At 47.0% G+C, this 21428-nt stretch overlaps 1 protein-coding gene across 2 annotated transcripts in view; it reads right to left on the reverse strand.

Moving 5' to 3' along the window:
- The window catches only part of VPS13D (vacuolar protein sorting 13 homolog D), a 208616-nt gene that overhangs the window by 36154 nt on the left and 151034 nt on the right, over positions 1 to 21428 (reverse strand). For both annotated transcript variants that reach the window (XM_016205659.2, XM_016205658.2), the window contains 2 exons: positions 9971 to 10103; positions 7096 to 7291 (listed from right to left, as the gene is read on the reverse strand). In XM_016205659.2, coding sequence (XP_016061145.2) covers positions 7096 to 7291; positions 9971 to 10103 — 329 coding nt within the window. The remainder of the gene's footprint in view (positions 1 to 7095; positions 7292 to 9970; positions 10104 to 21428) is intronic.

Raw genomic sequence — 21428 nt, forward strand, 5'->3', positions numbered from 1 at the left:
ATGAAGGATCATCACCGTGTTTCCACACAGGGCAGCTTGTTAAGGAAAATAACCAGGTACAGGTCGTTACTGGCTGGTGGCACATTCATGGAGTCACAGAGGTGCAAGGAGTGGCACTGTTTTCCGTTTCTGCAAATCTTTCACGTCGTGTTTAACAGAAAACAGATGCATTCTCTTATCTGCTCCTGCAGCCAATCTGTTGTAATATCACATACTGCGTAGCTTCCGCAAAACTCCACCATACAGCGACTGGAGAATATTATCCCAAAAGTGTTATCTACCTAACTACATACGAATTCATATACAAATACATAAAAATAGGCTTGACCTTATGGATCCCTGGAAGGTTTGGGGTTGCCCAGGGGCCCCGGGACCATATTTTGAGAACCTCTATTCTAAAAGGACCCATATGTGCAAATTGTGCTAATTAGAAATCAGTTTCCTCTATGTATTAAAGTAAATCCACTAAGGATAGAGCTTAGTCACACTGTTAACTGGATTTGAGTTACATAAGTCAGATATAATAAAATTGTTTCTTTTAGAGTATATCGTGATTAAAATGTTTTACTAATTCAACCTTATAGACCCCACTCCACCCTGCCCAATGTGAAAAATCAGCGAGAAACTCAGTAAGACTTTGTCTTGAGAGGCAGTCTGGCAAAAGAGTACTAGAGGAAGGTATCAGGGCACTGAAACAAGGTTCACCGTAACACCCAAACCTACCTCTTCCTGCAAAGATTACAGCCCTTTGCCTGTAATGCAACACTACGGTCTCCACTTCCCTGCCAGCCCGTTTGTCCTCTGTATCTCAGAATGACCACACAGCCTGCAGCTCTCTGAGAGCAGTGATCTGAACTCAAACCCAAATCCCCCTTTAGGGAGATCCCGGTTTCATCCTGGGCCCAGAGGGATGGTTCCATGAGGGAAAGCAGCGACAGAGGGCAGCCGTTGGAACCTGAGAACAGGTCAACCAACATCTCAGCAGAGGAAGCCCACAAACAGCGAGTGGCTCTTCCTTCTCTGGCAATGCTGGAAATAAGATTGTTTCTCGGGAAGAAATGCACTGTTCTGTTTCTCTTTAAGTTCAAACCAAGAATCTCAAAGGCACAGCTTACATACACGAGACTGGGTGTCATCCAGAGTTCTAAAAGTCAAGTTACTGAACAAGGAAAGAACTGTAGATGCACAATGGCGTGATCGATTATTTGGTTTTTAAATGGAAGAAAATGAAGTCAGAAAAAGCTCCCCACTTACTTTCTTTGAGCAAAGACACGCTGGTTGAGATACAGGGCTGTACTTTAGAGATGGACATGCCTAACATTGATTTATTTTACTTCTGGAAGCAGGATTGTGCCGTTTCCATAAAGTCAGTCATCTCTGCATTCCAAAAATGGCAAAAAATAGACGTTCTCCTTTCTAGAAATGATTATAATATACATGACCAAAAAAGTGGTTTTTCCCTAACAGATAATCTTGCATAAAAATGAGTCATGGGGTTTCAGAAACGAGAAGGCTTTTCTCAAATATGTTGGAGCAGGAACACACACACCTTCCGTTTTCTCAGCAACGGATCTGCACCTTCCCTAAGTTATGCTTTAATGAGAATGGCGCTGTCTGGAGCCTTTGAGTGAAAGGGGAATAGAGTATTTAGAGTTCAGCAAGAGGGAAGAGTCTGTCTTAGAAAATAAGACTTCTCTGCTTGCGTTCCCGTGAGACGGGTTTTAACTTATAAGGCATGAAGGACTGACTGCTAAGATGTTTCTTAAAAATACCTTATCTTTAACTTCGTCAGCTTCGCTTCAGACCAGACTGTGGCGTCCCATGTCAGGAAAAGAGCTCTGAAGGCTGTTTCTGGGGTGGCTCAGGAGTGAGGAGATGTCCCCTCCACCCCTGAGTGTTCTCTGGAAAGGCCTGGTCTGGCAAGATCAGGAAGGGGCAATGCATGGCTCCCACCTCACATGCACCCAAGGGTGCGCAGAAGGTGGATGAAGGTGCAGAGTTCTGTGCCACTTCTGGAAAACAGGAGAGTGATGGGAACACTCCCTTCCCTTCAGTTGGATGCAACAGTAATCTTCCAGTGTCACTGAAACCTACTTCCTTCCCATGATGAAGCTGACGTGTCAGCCAAGCACTGGCTGCCCCAAGCAGCAGATAGTTACCAAGCCGACAGACATTTATGCTCACAGATAAGAAACAGAGCCTCGGGTCAAACGTGTACTAGGCACTGGCCTTTCACCCTCACTGATGCACACATCTTTTTATCAGTGCTACCGGAGTCCACAGGACCCGTGTCGATAGAGCACCTTATACTTCTTACACAAGTATGGTCTATCTTTCTGAAGAGTTCATTTTATTGGGTAGCAACTAAAAATATTTTATTAAAACAAACATGGGATAAAATATAAAATTAGCTCAGTTTCAAGACAAAACAGAAACTTTCCAAGAAATGTTGGACTCGCTCTGCCTGGAGATATGTGGGGTCTCAGTGCCTCTCCCCCCTCAGATGGAACATTGGTGGAAAAATTGAGAGCACCGTGTATCTGAACAAACATTTTAGTCTGTGCTAGAGTTTTACCTTTGGAGGTTCCCTCAAGGCTCAATTCAAGTCAGTTCTGTTTGATGTGTTATGTGTCAACAAGAAGGGCAATGGCTGCTTTCCGAGTAGGAAAATCAAAGCAGTACTGCCAAGCTAGGCCGGCAGAGCCACGGGAGCTCTGCCTAAACTCCCTGTGCGGACTGTTTCTGACCCGTCTAACCTGACCATACTCAGGCTCGGGGGACTCAAGAGGGTCCCCCTTTTACCCCAGAGAGTCACGGTAAGACGTAAACACTACAACAAAAAGGGCTTTTCCCTAAGAAAACCCATTTCAACTTCACATCTAAGAAGTCATTAACGGAAAGTGTCTTCAACAAATTTTGGGTGGTGCAGAAGTCAAATATGCCCACCATAAATCTTTTCTGTGAAGTCAGCCCAAAGGCTACCCCAGAGCTCTTCGAGCCACTGGAATTCACATCTGCTGCACCATGTGAAGGTCCTGGAGTCGGGACTATCGGAGTCCTGAGGGCTGTGTTCTTAACCACTGACCTATCACCATCCTTCAAATTCCCCTCCTCCTTATCTAACTTAAATAGTGAGATAAGCTCCAACACTCCTGAGCTCTGCTAAATTAGTTCAAATATTTCAAGTTCTGCCAACTCGTACTCCCCCCCCCCCCCCCCCCCCCCGTTTCGGGTCTTGACTAAAAAGGTGAAGAAATATTTTGGAGGAAACCTCGGGGCCCAGCTTCATAAATCTTCATGTGCTACTTTCCCGAATGCCACGCAACCCAAAGCCCACAGCAGCTGGTATGTAGAGAAATAAACAAGCAAATCAACAGCCCAGAGAGGAACACGCCTCTCTCAGTGGTATTTTTGCCTTCTACTGTGAGATGGCTGCTCCTGGTCTCTGCGGCTTTCTGCCCAAGTTGCTTTTCAAACATCGCCATGGAAAACCACCGCGCAAGCACGGAGCTGAGCAGCGGCCGCTGGTGCCTGCTTTGGCCTGGCCTGTTTGAAGGGTGACAGGCTTCTCTCCACAGCTTCAATGGCACCACAAGTGGCTGCATCCGTGCCATTTTCATAAACTTTACTTGGGAACAGACAAATGGGGCCCAATCCACGTAGACGAGACGATGCAACCTGAGCCAGCAGAGCGTTGCCTTGGAAAAGGCTTCTCATTTCGGTTCCAAACCACACATACTTGTACAGTTAGCACATGCAGCAGGGGATACTGGTCCACAACATTCACGCTGAGGCCAGAGGCTCTGCTGTCCTCCACCCTCGCTCCCCCCCCACCTGCCCTCCCAAGAACTTCTAGACTGCACGGACGTTTCAGAGAAGAGTCAGGAACGCTTGCAGACTCCGACAGGACAGGAACTGGGAAGTATTTTAATCCAGAACTCAAGGAGGTGCTCCCTATAAATAAAGCCATGCTCGGATAAACACAGAAAGGAGCCAGTGTTTCCTGTAAGGCCGTGTTCGGATGGATTACTGGAAGGAGTCTTCTTTCACGGCTTTATGGCTCGCTCTGCTATCATCTGCTTAAAATTTGGGTCATTTAAAACATAGACGCTAAGATCTAAGCCTTCACTTGGATGAAATATTACAAAGGAAGCAGAAAGTCTCATTCCAAGAGCAGACTCAGAGGCAGAACTCCTGGACTCCTGGGTTCTGCTCCTGGCTCAGTCCCTGGGCTCAGGTCAGCTCTCGGTCAGAATCTCACTTCTAATCCCTTCAAATCATTTGTTAGTCCCTGTTGTCTAAACAGTGGGGAAAACCCTGAGTAACACCCCTGGATCCTGTTCAATCAACTGGGATGGCTGGAGATGGTTATATCTCACTTCCAAGAAACCAGGGTGATTAATTCCTTCATAGAACCAGCATGTCCCTGAGAGATCACAGTGTCATCAGAATAAACCCTCAAGGCTCTGAAATATTTCTCCACCTGCGAGAATCTCTGTGCTCCTCTAAAGTGACCTTCAAAAACAATACTGCCGGCATTTTCTAGACCTTTATAGCTTTCACGTTACAGTAACTCTAGTTACTTAAGCTTTGAACCTTAGAGAGGCAGAATAAACAAACAGGTATATTTACCCTTAATTCAGAGATGAAAATGCTGAGGCTTAGACAGGCTAGGAAACTTGGCCAAGGGCCCAAAGCTAATAAGTAAGAGGGTTCGGACTCAGATCTACTGCTTTCTGGGTCAAGTGTTCTCTCTAACATGTGAGTCCTCGTTGAGAGCCCTACTTTTGGACCTAGGTCAAAGGACTGAGGGAAACTGGTTAAAGTGTTTCAGAAGATGCTGAGAGGGCTTTTCAGAGCAGTACAGGGTGAAGGGCCAAGTTTCCTGGGGGCCCCCAAGAGGCATGGGTCTAGCACGTGGCCCACTCACCTCTGATGCCTTCGGCCACGGTTCTCCCACTCCTGGCTTCTCCGGGAATGGAGAGGAGAGGCCGATGCTTAATTCCCCCTCCTTTTAGCCTCCCTGCCCACAGGCCCGTGACTACCTGGCTGCTCCTCACTTACACTGTAGCTTTTGTTTCTGGGAGAAGTGAAAGGTGGGCAGACAGCTGTTCTGGGGAACCTGCAGTTGAACTTCAGTTAAACTGCCCAATTAAAGTCTGCTCTGAGGAAAATTGCATGCTTCTCTGTCCCCTTTTACCAGGAGCACGCTTCTCTCTTCACCTGGCCAACTCCTACTTATACTTCAGGCTTTGTCTCAAACATCACTTCCCTAGAAAGGCCTTTCTTGATCTGACTGACTGTAGCCAAGCACCCTCTTCCCTTCATCTTCTCTAATCACACAGCCTCACAGCACCCTGTCCATCTCCTGTGCCATTTATTAACAACCTTAGCAAATAAGTCTTTGTAGGATTATTTGGTTTATGTTTGCTGCCCCCTTGATTGTAAGCCCTTGGAGATGAAGGACAGCCTTGCTTTATGTAGCTTCTGCTATATCCCCAACACTGAGTTCTTAGGGAATTTTCAATCAATATCCACTGACTGAAAAAGAATGAATGACCGATGTATGCTGGCTGACCCCAAACCGAACCTTCTGTGGCCTATGGGTAAAAAGGACAAGAACACCTTTCTGTCTGCCACAACCATTCTGTGTCTTTCCTGTGCTCCTAAAAAGAATGCTAAACTTTATCAAGACTTCCAAACGCACATTATATAAAACCCAAGTGATTTCTTTCTGGTCAACGTCCTTCAAGTTAACTGCACAAAATAATAGTTTAAAATTTAACATGCACACCTCAGCCCCTTTTGAAGCTGCTTACTCAACTCCTTGGCCACTTTGGGACTCTAAGAGTAAGGACGTTTCTTGGGAGCATGTAAGGGCTTCTACCTCACTCACCGTCCCTAGGTCTCACTGTCCTAACAAAATGCTGGAGGAGGACTTCTTGGGCTCTAAGCAGACATGGAAGTAACTGGAAATGCTTCTGAAGGCTCCCTACAGCCCCTCCCCTAACTTCATAAATGCTTCAGAATGTACTCAATGGTTGGTGGAGCTCTGTATTTGAGAATAGAATGTAACTTAACCAAAGTAGACTCCATGGATCCTTTTTAAAAAGCAGCTACTTCCAGTTGGGAGACCTTCTGGCAGAACACATTGCTCAGTCCCATGCTACAGTCTTAAGCATTTCCCCAACTACAGGAATGTGTCATTGGTAAACCTTCCTGGTGACAGGAAAATGGATTCACTTTAATTGGGGACGATTTCACTTCAAATCCTGTGTGAGGGAGCAAGAGGGTGTTGTCACGGCCAGGCCCTAGGCATGCTAAAAGGGCACACTAACTCACTCAGGGAATATCTAGTAAGCAGGCAGCAGCAAAATCCTTCTGGGCTTAAGTGGAGTCCAGCTTGGCTGGGAACTGTAACATTCATTACTCCCTTTGTTGATAAGATCCCCAATTAGTCACTCTGAGAAAGGGAGGCTGAAACAGGCCACTAACACAAATAGCTGCGTTAAAGTCGTTGGACTCCGGGGGATTTAGCGCCAGATGGACTGTGGCTGATTTCCTGTTTCAGCTGGTATCAAGGCAAGAATGCATCCCTCACCAGAACTGCCCACCTGGCTGGGAGTTTTGTTATGAGGTTGGGGAACTAGGAAGGGACAGACCCACATGGTGAACTGCAACTTTAGGGCTCCGGAACTATGCCATGGGCCCCAGGAGCAAGACCCAGCTGACAGCCTGATCGTTTTCTTCAAGGGCAGGTAGGGGTCTAGTTAGTTTGGTGAATGGGGAGGTTTGTAAGAATGCAATCCTATTTCCACCCCCTCTAACAAAGAAACAATACTGTGTGGATATATCCAGCATATAAAGATTTAGACATAGATGTAGATCTGCAAAATTCATGCCAGACTTTTGTGCCTCATTTTCATGTATTTATATCAAACAGGTCAGAAATTTTAGTTATGTGTATTCAAATATTGAAAAATCATATTACCAAAGCAGAAAGCATATGATTAAACACAGCAGGATGAATCGATTAGGAGAGGCAGCAGACTTGGGCTGGAAATTGAGAAAGCCACTCCCCCCACGACCACTGACCTGGGGCCACTAAGTGTGGCTGTGTCTCTCACCGCCTGGGCTGTTTCTGATGCAAAATCCAGGGCTCCTGCCACTGGCTTGGTTACAGTGCCAACAAGCCCTTTCCCAAGGCCAGATATGAAGCCGCTGACACCCCCTTCTGTTTTCACACCTTCCACTGTTGAGGTTATAACACTGGTCAATCCACCAATGATACCTAGCAAAAAAGACAAGGGCTATTGTAACTGGGCCAAGGACAAAGACAACAGCGTTTAAAGCCAAACCCCTCACTCCCGTGCACCTGGCGAAGTAACTCAGGGGCATTCTGTCAATCTCTTGACATGCCACAAGCAGGCCAACTCAAGATGGAGAACCAGCAGATTTGCCCCTTAAGTTTGGAGTCAGAGAAAAATGTTATATATTAGTTGGAAGTAAAGTATATGTTCCAGTTTTAAAAATCAAAGCAAAGCTGAGTTTAACAGTGGTATTTTTCAATTCCAGAGCTTGGGCAGCCTATGGGCTTTTGGGAGAAGGTACAGACAGTGGGATTAAATCTACAGACAGGAAAACAGGGCTCTCAGGGAAAGTTGGGATCCCATAAAATACAAGGCAGAGAGATAACCAAACACAGACCCTCAGGTTTCAAAGAACACTATGTGACTCGCCAACACCACCAAATGTTTGCAATGGGGTAAAAGTGACGGCACACTTGGCTGAAACCAGGTACAGGCGCTCAGAGCAAATGATAAAGCTGATGAAGGGCATCCTCGAAAAGCTGCCAAAGCCAGCCAGGGCCCTCAGTGGAGGGAATCATCCCAAACATTTTGAGAGTTGACAGCAATGACCTTAAAGAGCCTCAGCAGTGGCCAGGAGTTGGCCGCGGCAGAAGAGGACGTGGCCTTGTGGGGGGAAGGAGGCCCCATCCAGGGAGCATCTCCAGGATGTGTGCCAGGGACACTCAGGATGTTTACCTGCTGACGGGGGGGGGGGGGGGGGGGGGATGAGGATGCTCTCTAGATGCTTCAGCTCTAGTGAGACAAACTGGTAAAGGAAACGGCTTGGATGAGAAGGTACAAACAATTTACAGCATCTCTTCTGGGTTCTGGGCCCATGTACTCCAGTGAGGCATGATCCCTTTCCCAACTTTTTCAACAGAGTTCATGGCAGAGACAGAACATTCCTGAGCCTGGATCAGGCAGGGCCTACAGACAGAGCTGAACATGAACCCCCTGTTTTTAAACCAAGGAGACTTATTTTTCAAGGGCTTTTTCATCCTGAAGGAAGGATCTCTCTCTAGGCTACTGCTTTCATGTAACCCAGTTTTGTGGATCCTACTTAGAGGCCACTGGTTCCTCATCTCAGAATGAATGGCCTGTCTCCTGGAGATGCTGTACATGTTACCTAATGATCCTAGGTTGGAGGGGATTTTGCGACCTTGAAACAATCACCCATTTTCTCAGCACACTGGTGTGTCCATCTAAAAAGTGAGGACAGCCATGCCTTCTCTCTGCATCCAAAGATGCTGGATAGACAGAGGCAATTATGTATAACAAAGCACTTTATGTTCATTAAAACACAGTCCTCTACTGGTCCAATGCACTAGCACTGCAGTTACTAGAAAGGATTAAATCTCTAACCCCAAATGACTGCCTAACAGTCAACTTTAAAGTATGTAAACAGATTAATTTCAGCCAAACTTTACTTCTAGCTTGATGTCTCCTTGGGGAATGCTCCCTTTCCAGTTGGGCAGGCTTAGGGGAAGTAAAGGCATTTTGATCCAAACCTCACCCTTAGGAAAGTTGATAAACATAAACTCTGTCCTAAACACAAAGAGAGAGAGATGATTTTTTATTATCTATATTCCTTCTTCCAAATGCTGATAATGAAAACTTCTTTAGTCTTCACACAAATTCTGATAGCTTTAGACTAGTCATAAGAATCTGGTACCAACAGTTCACTGTACGAACCATTACTAAGCATGAGCTACATGCCAGGTATCATGTAAGGCACTGCAAGTACAAACGTGAATACAAGGTGGTCTTCCTGCTCTCCTGGCCATCACAGCCTGCCAGGGGAGCAAGGAGCACACGGCTGGCTACACACAGAACTCAGACTGCCATGTGTGCGCTAAACATCATCAAGTCTAACTGGGGACAGTGGAGCGGGGCAAACACCTTTGAGTTGGGACTGATAGGTTGAACAGGATTTTGTAGGCAACGAGTGAGGGAGAGGAAGGGAGGGCACAAGGAACGTGAGGCACAGGACTTGGAGGCGTAGGGAGTGGTATGCGGCTCTGGGTGGCTGAGGTACAATGAGGCTGGGGACAGTGACTGGGAAAGTTGCCTGGGTTTATATTTCCAAGGGTCTTGAATAATGCTATGCTAAGAAGTTGTTGAAAAAAATACAACAAAAGGCAGAAGAGTCAGAATGAAAGCATTAAAAGTCATAATTCAAACAAATTCAGGGACCTAACACATTCCTACCACCACCTACATCTCTTAGGCACAGGGATCAACAATCCCTGTGAGTGTATATTTACATAAGATTCAGAAGCATCTGGGCCCCAAACCTGGCAGCCAGTTTCACATCTCACTTCCTGTGGAAGCGATGCTCAGTAACTGGAAGGCAAGTCTTGAGGCAGCAGGGCCATATTTTAAAAGGGGTCAGCTGATTCCACCTTAACACTTCAGGAACAGAGGTCAGAGCTCAGGAAGGAATGGCAGTGCGCACACACTGTGAAATGAAAGAAGAGCTCTCACAGGTGGTAACATTCCAATTGCAAGGGGCCAAGCCAGGATCTACACTGTTGTCAACCCTAATTTTTTGTCCTTGTAGTCGGATGGCTGAACAGGTACCTCTGAGCCACTGTCCTACAGCCTGACAGCAGGCGACTTACCGTGAGCCAGGCCGTGGATGCCGGCCACAAGGTGCTCGCCACTGGTGGCTGCGTGGTATCTGATGTACTCCCGCTCTGACTGGTGCCGATTGTCCATCGTCTTTCCTAAGCCATCCGACAAGGTCCCCGCAAACTGCAATGAATTAAAAACAGAAGATGACTTTTAAAACCTTAAGAGAATTTTTATTATTTGAATTATTTTAAATAAACGTCCTCCCTTGCTCCTAGCTGGGATTCAGTGAATACCGAGTGAAACAGAGAAAAACTGCTGGATTACTACACTGTGTGTCTCAGGAGAGTGGTCCGCAAGCATGGGACTCTTACTGGTGGACACAGCGCCTGTAAAACCACCACTGAAAATCCATCTGACATTGACCTTCCTCAATTCTACTGCAAATTTACCGGAAAAAAAAAGGTATAGCAAAATGGCTGGGGGGAGGAGGTGTGCTCTGGGACTGCATGATGCTGACGACAGAGGCTCTCTGCTTTAACAGTGAGTGGGATACAAAATGCGAAATGTGGCAAATGGCTGCTTTAGGGTTTGGTATCAATATTTTTAGAGACATCACCTGCCCTTACGTAATGCCTCCTCATTCATATATTCAACAATTACCGAGTGCCTGGGTGCCCAGCCCCGTCTGTCAAAAGAAAAAAAATGACGTATATGGAAAAGTTCACAGGTTAGGTCGCCTTCCATTCAAGTGGCAGACCTGAACTCATGACTTCAGCTGCAAACTCCTCCCCCACCAATCAGAGAGAGGTTTTATTTACCCTGGACGATTTTAAGCAGAGAAGCCGTCTCACTCATCAAAGCTAGGTAAAAAGGACACCGAAGTCTGTTTTGTCACAAGACAATTTGAAAAGGTTTAAAGTGACAGTTAATAAACCACAGGGTACTTATCCTCATCATTCAGGCATAAAGAGGGAAGGATATCAAATATATAATTAACCTTCTCAGGAAGGATCTACCAAAACAAGTGGTTTAAGTGCCAGTGACCCAGGACTAACCTCTGAGAAAACTCACAGGAATGCTGCTCAGATAGAAAGCTCAGTGGGAAGATGCGAGGCAAAGCGCCTGCCTTGAAGACCCAGCCAGGAGGCGGGTAGCCATCAGGAGGCCCGTTACACTGTGCTCTGGAGGGGGGGTTACTCAGGCCTGCCTGGAAGCCAGCAGTCCTCGGGCTTCTGGATGCTAGTGACGGGGGAAGGTGAACTCTGGGGACAGAGGAGGGACTGGATGCAGAAACAGCAGCTCCCCGTAAAGCAGTGGTCCCTGCAGCGGGACATGGGAACACTCCTTTCTTCTGCCTGGTCCAAATGATTTTACAACCTAAGGCAGTGATCACTGACCGTTCTAGAGATGCAGTCGGTCCCTATCATTTTGGCCTTTTGCCTTCCCTCCCCCGTCATTCCCTATCAGAGAACTTAAAGGAAAATTAACTTTAAAATTTCCTTTAGGATGAAGACACCCTGGGATGTTTGCAAAGCCAGCACTGTGCATCATTAAGTAGGGGTTTTAGTCAGGAACCCCATCCAAGGGCCGCAGGCCTGGGCATCTGACCAAATCAGATTCTACTCCTCTCTCAACCATTCCGGTAGCTACGTGACCCGGACAAGGTGCTCCACCCCAGAGCCCCCCTCAGCATCTGGAGAACATTGATAGCACCAACTCTGTCAGGAAGGACTATGAACATGGCTCAGGGTGTGGAACCAAGTTAGCATTCTTACTGCTATCACCAGTCGGCCGCTAGTCCAAGGAGAAATACCCGCATCATCGGAAGAAAGCCTTTCAAAGACTAAGGATTATGGTCATTTACATTAGGATTCACCATTAAAAACAACAACACACCCACCAACCAACCCTTTCCCAAGTGTTTGGAGTGGTACCATCTATAAAATTAGAGTGTTGGACTCAGCGGTTTCCAAACGCTTTCCAGCTCTGACAGTGTGTGATTTATGATCCAAGTTAGAATGTCTTTATTAAGCACTCACTCTGGCCCAGCAGGCTTGGGTGCTGCTGAGAACACAAATTAAGGGCAGCCTGGACCTAGTCTCAAGGGTGACAGTCTGGTTAAGGTCACTATTCCACATGTGGAACAGTCAGCAGCAGGAACGGGGGATGCAAACAGGGAGCACAGAGAATCGAGAAGAGGGAAATATGACCCTTATTTCTAGAAAGGCTCAAAGAGCCCCTGCTAGTTCTGGAATTCTGTGGGTGCTAGTGCTCTTCACTCCGAGTTTGGACAAAATGTCTCCCCGATGCCACAGGAGAGGTGGTGGCGGCGTGTCTGCGTGGGGAAGGGGGTCGAGGGAAAGCACTGTCGTCAGAGGTGCACTGTGAGGGCGGCCAGAGGCACGGGCTCCACCTGAAGAGGTCCAGCAGCACCCAGGCCCCTAACAGGGTCTTGTTCAGGTCGTTCCCATTTCCCTTAAACTCCCAATTTGCTTGAAGAGATTTCACTAGAAGAGATGTTGACTTAAGACCCTGTCTACCTATTCTAGCAGCTGACTAGGAAGAAGCTAAAAATGCCAAAATACTTCCCCAGAGAGAATGTGGGAGAAGCATCCCAATACCAGCCCCTCTCCACCCCTCCACCCCCATCACTAAAGCAAGTCTAATCTCCAAGGTTTATGAGTGAGCCTGAGCCACCACCTAATTGCCAACTGATTCCACGCAGCGGACTCAGCGTTCAGCACTGTCTGGTCCTGGTGTTCTCTACAGAGATGCCACGCTGACCTCAGGAGGAGATAAGCGCTGTTCCCTTTAAATGCCGGATTCTTCATGTGCTTCCCTGGTGCCTCACCGTGACCATGGAAATGTGCCTACATATAGTTAACTTACTCTAGGACTTCCGGCTGAATTCCTACTTCTCTGTAAAAAAACTACTCACACAAGCCAGCTGAACTTGTCCTTTGTCACTTGTGAGTAAAAGTAAAGGATACAAAGATATAACAGGAAATGATTACAAAAGTCCTCAGCCCTAGCAATATGGCTCTGAGAACTCAGAAACTTAGGAAGATGTTGAAACCTGCGACCCAACCAAACCCACATGGCTGAGGCGAATTGGATTTTACAGAAAGAGCCATTTCATAGGCACCAAACTGAAGCCAGCCAGAAGGGTCCTGTGGTTAGAGACCGGGCCTCGGGCCAGTCCCCTCGGCTTCTGAGCCCTGACTCCAGGGCGCCACAGGGCTTGTGGCCTTCTCTCGCCGTGGGCACACTTAGTCATCCTTAATTCTATCTCTCTCTCCCACCTCGGTGGGAGAGTCAATCCCACCCCCTATTTTATTTCTCCCTCAAAGGCAGGGTGAGAACACAGGCTGGAGAGGAGGCGATTCCCGTAAGCACCCCTCATGGGTGCCCTCTGGGGCTGTCTTCTCTGAAGCTGTGCAGTGTTTTCCACCCGTGTCCTTGACTTTGAGGATGACTGTCAAAGCAGAGTGGAGGCCCTCATGAGAGTTACAGTAGCCCGTGGGAGTGACGGCGCAGGACATCCTTCGAATTTATTTTGAAACTTTTTCAGAGCATATGCCCGCTGGTATGTCCGTGGATGGTCAAAATAGGAAATGAAGGCTGGAGGCAGATATTCAGATCACTGAGACAAAAGGGAAACTGATCCCAGCAGCACTAGGGGACAGGCTGAAAAATCATCAGGACAGGAGGGAATACAATCCAGCTCTGCAGCCAGTCAATCAACCCACCAGTCAAACAAGCACGGGACCCCCCTGTGTGCCAGGTTAGTGAGTGAGAATCACAAGCGGGTCCTGCCTCCTGCCTCCCAGGGCCTCGGCCAGGAGGGACGTATGTGGCATAACATTCCTTCACACCAGAGTTCGATTCTCACTGTGACATTTATCAACGGCAAGATCATGGACAAGTAACTCCTGTGAGCCTCCGCTTCCTCACCTTCAGAATGGGGATGAGACTGTCCACTTACAAGAACGTGTCAAAATTAGACAACATAGGTAACGCACTAGGCAACACACACACAGGACCAGCAGGGAGTCTGATACTTCAGTTTTTCACGTGCAAAACAGGAATAGTCAGATTCCACGGGGCTGTTGTGAGGATTGAGGGCGATGGTATGCACGGGAGGCGTTTGGCACCGTGCATCCCCAGCGACTGGACACCAGCGTGGAGGGGGCACGGAAGCAGCAGGGCCAAGAGCATGTGCCAGGCTCACACACTGGGAAAGGACTAGCAACTGGAAGGTAATTTGCAGATAATTTGTAACTCTACTCGGTATAAACATAACCTCAACACCAGAAGGAGCATTTGCAGAGACTTAAGCCAATATAGCTCATTTTGTAGCAATTTCAAGTCCACAAAAAACTTAAGGCTGCAAGTGAATACCGTCTTAGCTGAAATGAAAGGTTCCAAGGAACAGAATGTCCTTCAGAAAACCCGCTATTACATTCGCAAAGACAACAGTGGTCCCCACCCCCCTCCCTTCTCTCACTGAAGGGAGCCTCAGCACACACCACACTTGTGAATTCTGGCCACAGCCTGAAGTCATTAATTTCTCTAAAGCCGCATTTTCAGCTAGGGGGTAAAACTGTCAGAAGAACTTCAAGATGTCAGCTCCACTGCATCGCTGACACACAGTGCGTGTCAATACTCCTCCTTCCAAAAATAATCCCGTTGTCTACAGAAAAAGAGCCACGACAAATTAGGCTGGGTTTGGGGCTGGGCTCAGAACAGATGATTTTACAAAACTGACATTCAAGTAGAGGCTGGAGTGGTGAAAGAGAAAAAATTTCACACTGTGTCCCTCTGTTCAGCCCTATCAGCTTTCCTGACCCTTTTACGATACTCAGCGAGCATGGGATGCCAATGGTATTTGGCCGGTGTAACAGGAGCCTGGGCTTGGATTTCTCCCCCTTCTCTGCGGTTCTTCTTTCACAGTTATTTACCTAATGGAAATTTCCTCTTTAATATCCTTGCTCCACTGAGGAGTTGCTGGCGACAGTCCTTTCTTGTCACCAGGGCAGAGGGTGAGCACGTACCACAGGGAAAGGGGGAGAAGTGACAGGGCTCTGCAGTATGAGGAGTCTTGTGTTCTTCCAAGTCTAAGGTCATCCAGCTGCAGGTCTTAGCTACCAGCGCAGCTCCAATGCTGCGGAGCGCTGCCCCGAGGAGAAATGCTTGCACACACAAATTCAGAAACCCAGCTACATGTTGTCTGTAAGCAAGATGTGGGGGCTGTCCCATGTGGTCACTCAGACAGGACCAAAGGAGACCAATTCTTATTACTAAATATGTGCAATTACTAAATATGCACATTGGTGAAAGGTGCTGATCTTCCCCGAGCCTCAGTTTACCCATCTGCAACCACACAAACAAACAGATGCTCTCTACTCTAACGGAGTGCTTTGAGGGGTTAGGGAGATAACGCAAAACACTTGGCACAGTGTCCGGCACAACAGCCATCAATGCTGATGAGTCTCTGAGAAGTAGCTCAGAGGCTTCAAGTGCAGTTGTTGCCCCTCCACTGCTTCACTAACAGGAAACCTCCATCAAGTCACAGAGGACCCCCATCCCTCCAGAACGAAGGTGCTTACCCCTTCCCTCTGTTCCCTATTGTCAACATAGCCACTGTTCAAAATGATCCTCAGAGGGGGAGTTCTGCCTTGATGTTGAAAACCCTCCTGTGATGCTTGTGAACCAGGAAGGGTTAAGGGAAAACAGGATCCAACAAGCAGTGGGCATCTGTCACCGACACAAGGGAAACCAAGCAGCGAGTCCTCGATCGGCCAAATGGTGACGGGGAGGGTGGGGGCTGGAGGAGGGCAATGAAAACATTTTTTTAAAAAGGCATGGAACAAGTTGAGGTTTGGCAAGAAAGAGGCATTTTTGAACCCCGGATCTCCATCCAGTGGAAGTAGAGTAGGTTTGTCTGTGTTCAGCTCTACTTGGTTGTGACTGTGTGTAGCCCCCTTAAGGTAGAGAGAGAAAGGGGAAAGAATCCAGGAAAGAGTCCCTGAATGAGAACAATAAAGACATTTTAAAGCTCCAACTGACATTCTGCTCCAGTAACATGCCTAAGCCAATGACCTTGCTTTTTTGGGGGGGAGGGGGGCCTCTGGAGATCTAAAAGCCCTCCTGCCCTGAGACATACACCATGTTGCTATTTCACGGATAAACACTTATCAGGCAACAGACACTCCTTTTTCAGTTAAGAAACAAAGTTATCCAAAGCCACCCAGAATTATCTCGGCACACAAGGTCTAAACATAAGCAACAAAGTCAGACCTCGAGATTGTTCTGCCGCTAAACCAGCCTGGGACGCACGCCTGCTGACCTGGCAAGTTTCTGCCGCTCCAGTGCTGACCCGGTTGTGAACTCAGACGTGTTTCCGATTAATCTAGAGCTTAGAGTGGTTGGAAGCGCTCTCAGAATAGGGTGTTGCGTGTTCTTTAATAAGGGACGGTGGAGTCTGCTATAAGGCTGGAAGCACAGAAATAAGCAGAGGCCCACAGGAGACCGATTTTCCAAAGCAGACAGTGTCACGGCTTAGTCACATCCTATTCTACGCCAACGATAAGGAACCATGTGCAGGATGAATCTTGAAGCCCAGCTGGGGATGGGCTGGTGTCTCCCACCTTTCAGCTCTGCCTCGGCTAGGCCTCCTTGCACACTATCCGCAGAAGGGGTAGGGGTGGTGTTGAGGGTGCAAGCCTCCTTGTCTACTGTGGAAAAGTCCTTGAGGCATGCAGTCAGAAGTCAGAGGGAGGTTTCTGCACAGTTAGTGCTACACAAGGGGGACAGGCCCTCCCCACCCCGTGAGAGACCTCCAGCTTTGCCATCTAACAAGGTTTTTCACTGAGCATGAATGGCCCATGCCTCAGTGCTGAACCAGGAGATAGACTGGGATATGAAAAAAGAGCCCTCTGAGGTGATCACACCGTAATGCCTGACTCAGCAGATAAATTATTTCAACACCAGGACAGCACATGGGCTTCGAAAGGAGAGTCTCAATCCCAACTGTTGCTAGTACCAGCTAGGTGAACGTGAACACACGCACTCTCTTTGGATCGGTGTCTTCATCTGCACAACAGGAGAGCGCTACCCACAGAGCTGCTGGGCTAATCCGGAGAGCCTGTGGTTTGAAAAGCACTGGGGAACACAAAGCCATGTGTAAATGCCAAGGGTTATTACTGAGAAACCTGTGCTTTCTTCTGAGTGTTCCAGGCCCCTTCTTCCCCAACTGAACCCATGTGTCCATCTCATCCCGGGATACAGGAATCACCGTATACCCATTCTGGAACTAAGAAAAGTTTACAGAAGTCAATTATAAACAAACTAAAATCTCAAAACACAGAAATTCAGAAGTGAAATAGAACATTTCACAACAGAAAGGAGCTCGAGCTTATCTCCTTCCCGGCCACAAGGACTTCATTCTTGTAAAGTACTTTGTATTTCAAATGAATAGATATATTCTCTTCAATGCCAAAAGCTCAGGAAGAAAGCAGACGGGTGACGTCACTGAGAACAACCCCAGGTGCTAGGCACCGGTACAAGCTGAACTTCTTACTGAAGAAGTCAGATATGTTTCAAGAGTCTGAAACACCTTGATGAGGTTTTTGGAAAGAAATCTTCCCCAACTGGATCTTCAGATAAATGAAGTTTTAAGTGAGTATACAGCAGAATTGGTAAAGGAAAGCTTCCAACTGCTAAGACCACAGTGTAACTTTTGGGATTGTAAACATACAGCAGCGATGTTTACTGTGTATCGGGCACTTTTCTGAGCTTGACAGTTGGAAAATCGTTTAATTAGTTTACTCCTCACAGCAAACCTAGCAGGTAAGCTCTGTTATTATCGCTGTTGTGCAGATGAAACTTTAAAAATCACAATTATCTCTAACAAAAGTCCAATAGGTATCTACCCACATTTGATACTGGGTCACAATGAAGGGAACCCAACCATGATTTTTGTTACTGTCTCCGAGGAAAATTCCTTCCTGAACATAAGTAAAGATCTTACAGAGACACCAGGTAAACATCTTTCTTTTCCCAAGCAGTGGCAGTGACAAAGCAAGGTAGCTGAGAGAAGTACATAAATGGTAATATTTCTGAAAAAATTACATGCAATCCCTGGACAAGAGGGTCAGGCTCCAACCCCCTTTCTTGAGCAATACTCCAGCTCAGACACCTTACCCCTTTCCACCACCCTGGCTGGCTTTGCCCTAGGCTCCACTTTCTCCCTCCCCCCAAGCTATCACTGTCACCACCCAAAAAGGCCCCAGAAAATGAAGAGGTTCTGTAAACATCCACTATAGGATCAATTACAACACATCAGATCACAGAACTAGCGTGTACCAATTAGGCTGGGAAGGAAGATGGAAGCCAACCGGGGTGGGGATCAGAACCGGTGATTTCCAGAGCTCCTGCCTGCTCTTCCACCCCAGCTTCTGACAGGGGGATTTGCTGAAGGAGGTGGAGCACCAAAGCCACAAAGCTAAAAGATTTAATTCAACAGAGCTGGTCTGATCAAGCAAGTCTAACTCCAGGCACTATGGGGAGAGAACAGCAAAAGCCAAACATGCTCCTAGGGTAAGAAATGACCTTGGGCCAGCCGGGTGTGGCTCAGCGGCTGAGCGTTGACCTAGGATCAGGGTTCGATTTCCAGTCAGGGCACATGGCTGGGTTGTGGGCTAGGCAGCCAATCAATGACTCTCTCATCATTGATGTTTCTCTCTCTCTCTCCCCCTCTCCTTTCCTCTCTCTGAAATCAATAAAGATAAAATTTTTTAAAAAAGAAAAATGATCTTGGCCTAGGGTAAGAAACAACACTGAAAGAGCATCCAGTTTGGTCTCCATTCCTCTCATCTCCATTTCTGCCGTTCTTCTGCCCTCCCGACACTGCCCAGCCAGCTAAGAGTAATGCAGCATTCCCAGTGGAAACCAAGGCAGTTTCTTATGAGCCGGCACTTGGGGAAAGCTAGAGAGAAAGGCCAGTACCTCTTCCAGGTAATATTCAGGGAAGTCATTCCCCAACGAGTGTGACAAATGCTAGATAAGACCACAGGCTGGCAACAGGCCTTTAGCATCTGGGGGAACAACGGAGGTTGAGCCTGTCTTTTGGGGACAGCATGGGGATGGGCGGCAGATCAGACCCAAGGTACTTAAGTCTTGTCTCATTTCTCCTGAGCTTGGCTTGACCCCAGGCTCAAATGAAAGGCCAAAAAAAGGTTCTTTTTTAAATGGAAAATGTGCCACACCCTTCGATGGGCTAAAATTAAAATAAAATTGCAGCTTGGCTATATTTCCCAATAGCTCCTCAGGACCCTCTGGTCTCTGCCCAGGAGCTCCCTTAGTGGCCTTTCAGTAGGTATTCTTACCTTTGTCATCTTACAGCCCCACAGAGAGTGACCTGGGAGAGGACACTCAGAATTCACACCCATCTACTTCCTGCAGATCTAGTGTTTTAAAGCAGAACTAGGCACTCATTGCTGAATTAGCCATTGCTAGGTTAATAAATTTCAGGCCTAAAAAACAAGTCCCGTAATGAGGAAGAAAACACAATCGTTTAGCTCAATCACTGCCCTTTCTAAAGGTTACTTAACGGACCTATTCTGATGTTTTGTGTTGCTTTTAAGAGAAAACCTTCAATTACTAGAAAGAACAGAAAATAAGGGGTCTGGTTCAATATGCTTCCTACTTAAGAGAGAGCTAATTAGCCTGTTTATAAAAAAGATACACCCATTTTCTGGTCTAAACAGAACTGATTCTTTAGGACCAAGTTTCCTTAAGGGCCTCTGTTATGATTTCAGGAGTGGAGACTGATTCTCTGGCTCCCACACACATCCCCTTCCCTTACCCATCCCTAGAAAACATAATCTTCCTTCAGGATTCTTCCCTTTAAATACTGGGCTTTGATTCTTACTGAATACAAGTCCCGCTGGGAAATTCTTGCTGTTATATACACTTTACTGCAACTGAAAAGCTCAGAAAACAAGTTTTGCAGGGAGGTACACATGGGAGGGAATCAAAGCACCGAACACTAGAAGAGAGAAGGGAAGAAGAAATATAAATCCTCTCTGGAGAGACAGAATATAAGCCAGGGCCTCTCAAATTTTTCTTACACAATGTCCAGCATTCAATAAAAATTACCAGATATGTAAGTGAACAAAATGACTGAAAACTAAGGGGGAGAAAAACCAGAGAAGATCACTCGCCAGTTATCCAGGCATAGAGCTATTAGATACAGAGTTTAAAATACAATGATCTTCCACCAATTATAAAAAGATGGAGAATTTTACCAGAGAACTGAAATTAGGATTTTAATAGATGGTTGAAGCACAGAATAGAGAGAGCACCAAAGAGGATTAGTGACCTAGGGAAAAAAGTTGGCAGAAGATATCCAGATCAAGGCAAGAAAAAAACAACTAAGGGGGTGAAAATATAGAAAGGAGCCTAAAAGACACATGGGACATGGTTAAAAAAAAACACCCAGGCTGGGGATGTCCCTGGGCGGTGGGCAGCAGTGGGCAGGAGGTGGGTGTTCAAACATCTGCCAAGAAGCCCAACATAAGTTCAGCCTGAGAGTCAAAGGAACCAGCCGCTCTCCCATCCTGCTGTAAGATTCTGAGTGTAGGGAAATGTTAAGGCTCAAAGTTCCAAGATGCCAACAGGAAACTACGTAGCCTTAGTTTAAACACTGGCAGAGAAACAGTAGCCATGGCTCTCTCACGATAAATGTCCTCTCTGAATCCATACAAGTAAAACTAAAATTCCAACTCAAAATTTGGACACTGTTACCTGCCTTGAGTGGAAACAGGACAGGAGGGCTTTCCAGAGAAACCCCCGACTGGAGTGGGGGCGGCGGGCAAGGGCTGGAGGTAGAACCATGAAACATTCCTATAGAATGTGCTCTTCCCTCTCACACTGAGGTCAGATCTAGGTGAGCTGTGTATAGAGAAAATGGTCAAACAGTCTGATGGACTGATCAAATGGGGTCAGATAGATTAATTTCCCAAAACGTGGTTTGGGGCTCAAGGGCAAATATTCCCTCTGCTGTGCTCCAAATTATGCAAAAATGTACAGCAGAAGAAGGATCCACCCCCGCTTCTTCCCGCCTTCTGGTGCACTTGTTTAAGAGCGGCCTGGTCCCTTCTCTTCTAACAGAACCCAAACCTGCGTGTGCTGGGCTTCAGGGAGGGCAGTTTTCTGCTGTCTACATGGAAACACTATTAGGTGCACTGAAGATGCCGGAGGCAGTCCATGGCTTAGTACTAGTTGGGAGTCACTCTGGCCAGAAAGAACAGTTTGGCTGGATTTGCAGTCTACCTGCTGTGACCAGGTCATGATTTGGTTTTAGATCTAATTATATAAGAAGCGAGTCAGGTTTGTTTTTTCCCCAAGGGGGTGGGGGGCAGCTGATTTTATTTTGGCCCCTTCTGTGAAAAGTGTGTTTTACCCATACACATAAAAATACTTGCAAAAAATTAGTAGTTA

The sequence above is a fragment of the Miniopterus natalensis genome, chromosome 9 (genome assembly GCF_054644295.1).
Source record: "Miniopterus natalensis isolate mMinNat1 chromosome 9, mMinNat1.hap1, whole genome shotgun sequence".
Taxonomy (NCBI): domain Eukaryota; kingdom Metazoa; phylum Chordata; class Mammalia; order Chiroptera; family Miniopteridae; genus Miniopterus; species Miniopterus natalensis.